This window comes from Arachis stenosperma, chromosome 1 (genome assembly GCF_014773155.1).
Source record: "Arachis stenosperma cultivar V10309 chromosome 1, arast.V10309.gnm1.PFL2, whole genome shotgun sequence".
Taxonomy (NCBI): domain Eukaryota; kingdom Viridiplantae; phylum Streptophyta; class Magnoliopsida; order Fabales; family Fabaceae; genus Arachis; species Arachis stenosperma.
This window is the reverse complement of record NC_080377.1, coordinates 125,718,609-125,721,771: the sequence shown is the minus strand read 5'-3', so window position 1 is coordinate 125,721,771 and position 3,163 is coordinate 125,718,609. Positions and strand designations below refer to the sequence as shown.

The 3,163-nt window shown below is 33.4% G+C and overlaps 1 protein-coding gene across 1 annotated transcript; it reads left to right on the top strand.

Annotated features, from left to right (window-relative positions):
- Nucleotides 1-1,600: 1,600 nt before the first annotated feature.
- On the top strand, nucleotides 1,601-1,942 carry LOC130934094 (uncharacterized). Its single transcript, XM_057863685.1, has one exon. It carries the CDS (start codon nucleotides 1,601-1,603, stop codon nucleotides 1,940-1,942), a length of 342 nt encoding a protein of 113 aa, XP_057719668.1.
- The last annotated feature ends 1,221 nt before the right edge of the window (nucleotides 1,943-3,163 follow it).

Sequence of the window (3,163 nt, the reverse complement as noted above, 5' to 3'; positions counted from 1 at the left end):
CGACCTCAATGATTATGATATTGAAGATCGGAGGCAAGATAGTATTCAACACTGGCATTGAAAAGATAATGAGATGCTGATCAGTGCATGGTTAAATATTTCAACTGACCCTATAGTTGGTACCGATCAAAAGGGGGAAATATTTTGGAGTCGAATTCATAGCTACTGTGTAGAATTTTGCTCCGACATGACAAGGAGGTAGTTGCATATAAGAAATGATGGTATAAGATCAACAAGGCTGTTGCACAATTTGCTGGTTGCTACGATCAAGCTAGTCGAAAGATAAGGAGTGGTTCGAACGCTGATGATATAAAGGAGTTGGCTTATAAACTTTATTCCACAAATTATGGTAAAAATTTTATTTTTAAGAGGCATTGGAACATACTTCGGTTGGAGCAAAAATGGAGAAGCCAACTACCTACACAGAGTGGCGGCTCAAAGAGAACCAAGGTTAGTGCAACTGGAGCATACTCATCCTCATCAAACCCAGAAACACCGTTGGTTGACGAACCCGGTGTGGACTCTCCCGTTCGCCCACAAGGATCAAAGAAGAGCAAGCAAAAAGGTAAGGGAAAAGCACAAATATCTAAAGATTTTAATGAAAGAAAATCATCGGTTGTTAAAAAATTATCTCTCATGGAAAATTTTAAGAATGTTAGAGAAAGGGAACTAATGGATAGGGAAAAAGAAAGAGAAGAGAAAAAGGATCATAGAGTAAATATTATGGCAATCAAAGAGAAGGAATTACAAATTCAAGCGGCAATGAAAGAACAAGAATTACAAACTCAGAGGTATATTAAAGAAATGGAGATAAAAGCAAAAGAAACGGAGATGGAAAGGATGGCCAAGGAAAAGGAAAGGGAGATGGATATGCGAATACTTAATGCTGACACGTCTACAATGAGTAAAAAACGTCGAGCTCTTCATGAGATTGCATGTGAGAAAATAACCGCCAAGTGATTTACTTAATGGTTCCTTGTATTCGTAGAGTTATGTAGTATGTTCTTATTTTTATTGCGTATTACTGGTATGTCATGTAGTTTGTTTTATTTATTTCTGATGTAAGTTTTTAAATTAGTCAATATTATTGTGCCCTTATTGTTCATGAAAGTGACCATTGCAAAACTAGCCGTTGCAAAACTAGCAATTACAAAACTAGCCATTAACAAGCTGTTGCAAAACTAGCCGTTACAAAACTAGCCGTTAACTAGCCGTTACAAAACTAGCCGTTAAGGTACTTATTGCAGACACACTTATAAATATCAACTATCAATGACTCCGCAACTCCACTTCAACTCTTGTTTCTCACCTCAAAAGAGAACTAAAAATTACATTTCTCTATATGGCTAGAAATTTTGATGATATGTTTAATGAGGCTTTGTATGGCAAAAGAAGACGGCAAGATAACACACTCATAGATAATTGGATCCATGAGTATTTACTCGAAGATTCAGAAGAAGAAGATATCGATAGAAGCTCTATCCCAATTACTCGTAGATGGATCAACAGAGATCGAGAAGCAGGACATGATCGCCTTTTCTAAGATTACTTTGCAGATGAACCGGTGTATAATGCTGACATTTTCCGACGGAGATTTTGAATGAGAAGAGATGTGTTCCTTCGGATAGTAGACGCTCTCTCAAACGTCTATCCGTATTTCCAACAGAGGGTTGATGCGATTGGAAGAAGAGGCTTGTCGCCACTCCAGAAATGTACCGCTGCAATACGGATGTTAGCATATGGCGTAGCAGCTGATGCTATTGATGATTATGTGCGCATAGGCGAGAGTACTACAATTGAATGCTTGGAAAAATTTGTTGAAGGTGTCATTTCCGCGTTCCAGGATGAATACTTGCGAAAACCCAATCCAAATGACGTACAACGCCTGCTACAAATGGCGAAGGGTCGTGGCTTCCCTGGCATGTTGGGTAGCATTGACTGAATGCATTGGCAATGGTAAAATTGTCCAAAGGCGTGGAAAGGTTTGTATATGAGTGGTTATCGTGGGGTTGCAACCAATTCCTTTTTCTCCAATGCTTCAAAGTCCTTGTATGTCAGAAGAGAGGCTCCACTTTTATACCATTGGAGTTGTTTTAAGACCATCTCTAAGACCATCTTCAATAGGAAACTCATCCCAGTTCTTATTTATGGCCTACCTATCATACAAAGTAATTTCACGTTAACTTTTGTGTTTAAATAGGAACTCAAAGCATCTCTCTTCTCCATTATGAAGAACTAACTTTATTCCTTATTGTGGTTCCACTTAATTAATTAATTAAAATACTTAAAATTAATGTAATTAATTTTTTTCAATTATATAAATTAAATTTAAAAATTTAAAAATAATTCACTATTAAAAGATATTAATATTAAATAAATTCATATATAACAATAATACACAATATATAATTCGGGATTACACTAAATTGTAAAATTACTTAATACAAAGAAAAACATAATTAAGCTCTATAGTTGACGACAAGCATTGCGAAATTGGCATATGTGTTCAATCAAGTCCTCTTTCAATTGTCTATACTGCTGCCTATTTTGAAGTTGGACATTTTTTTGGAGAAATTGATGGTATGGTGCAAAATTTTCTTCTCCCAGCTGAGGTTGTGATAAGCGATTTTCGATATCATCATACTCTAAACCTTGAGGTTTGAGATTGTTGGGTATTTGGAGTTTGAGAAAAGTTTTGTAAGTAATTGAAGAAAGAGTTGAGTTGGTTTGGATCCATTTTTTTAAACAAAAAATAATATTAGCAGAACTTTGATTTCGTAAACTTGGAAGAAGACGAAGAAGAGTAGTAAAAAGTGTGAGAATAGAAGTGTATTTAAGTGGTATAAATAGAGTAACAAAATATTAATTTATTAATAATAACGGTAACATAGTAACAGCTAGTTTCTAACTGCTAATTTTACAACTGCTAATTTTGCAACGGCTAATTTAATATAATAATATAAATAATATTCAATATTAATTATGACATAAATGACTAATATAAATCATTAATTAAATAAAAATTTAATTATTTAATCTAATTAATTATTATAATTATATTAATAAATTAATTATAATTTAATTACTTAATTAATTATTCGTTAAATAATTAATATAAATTATTAATTAAATAAAAATATCAGTATTTAATATAATTAATTAT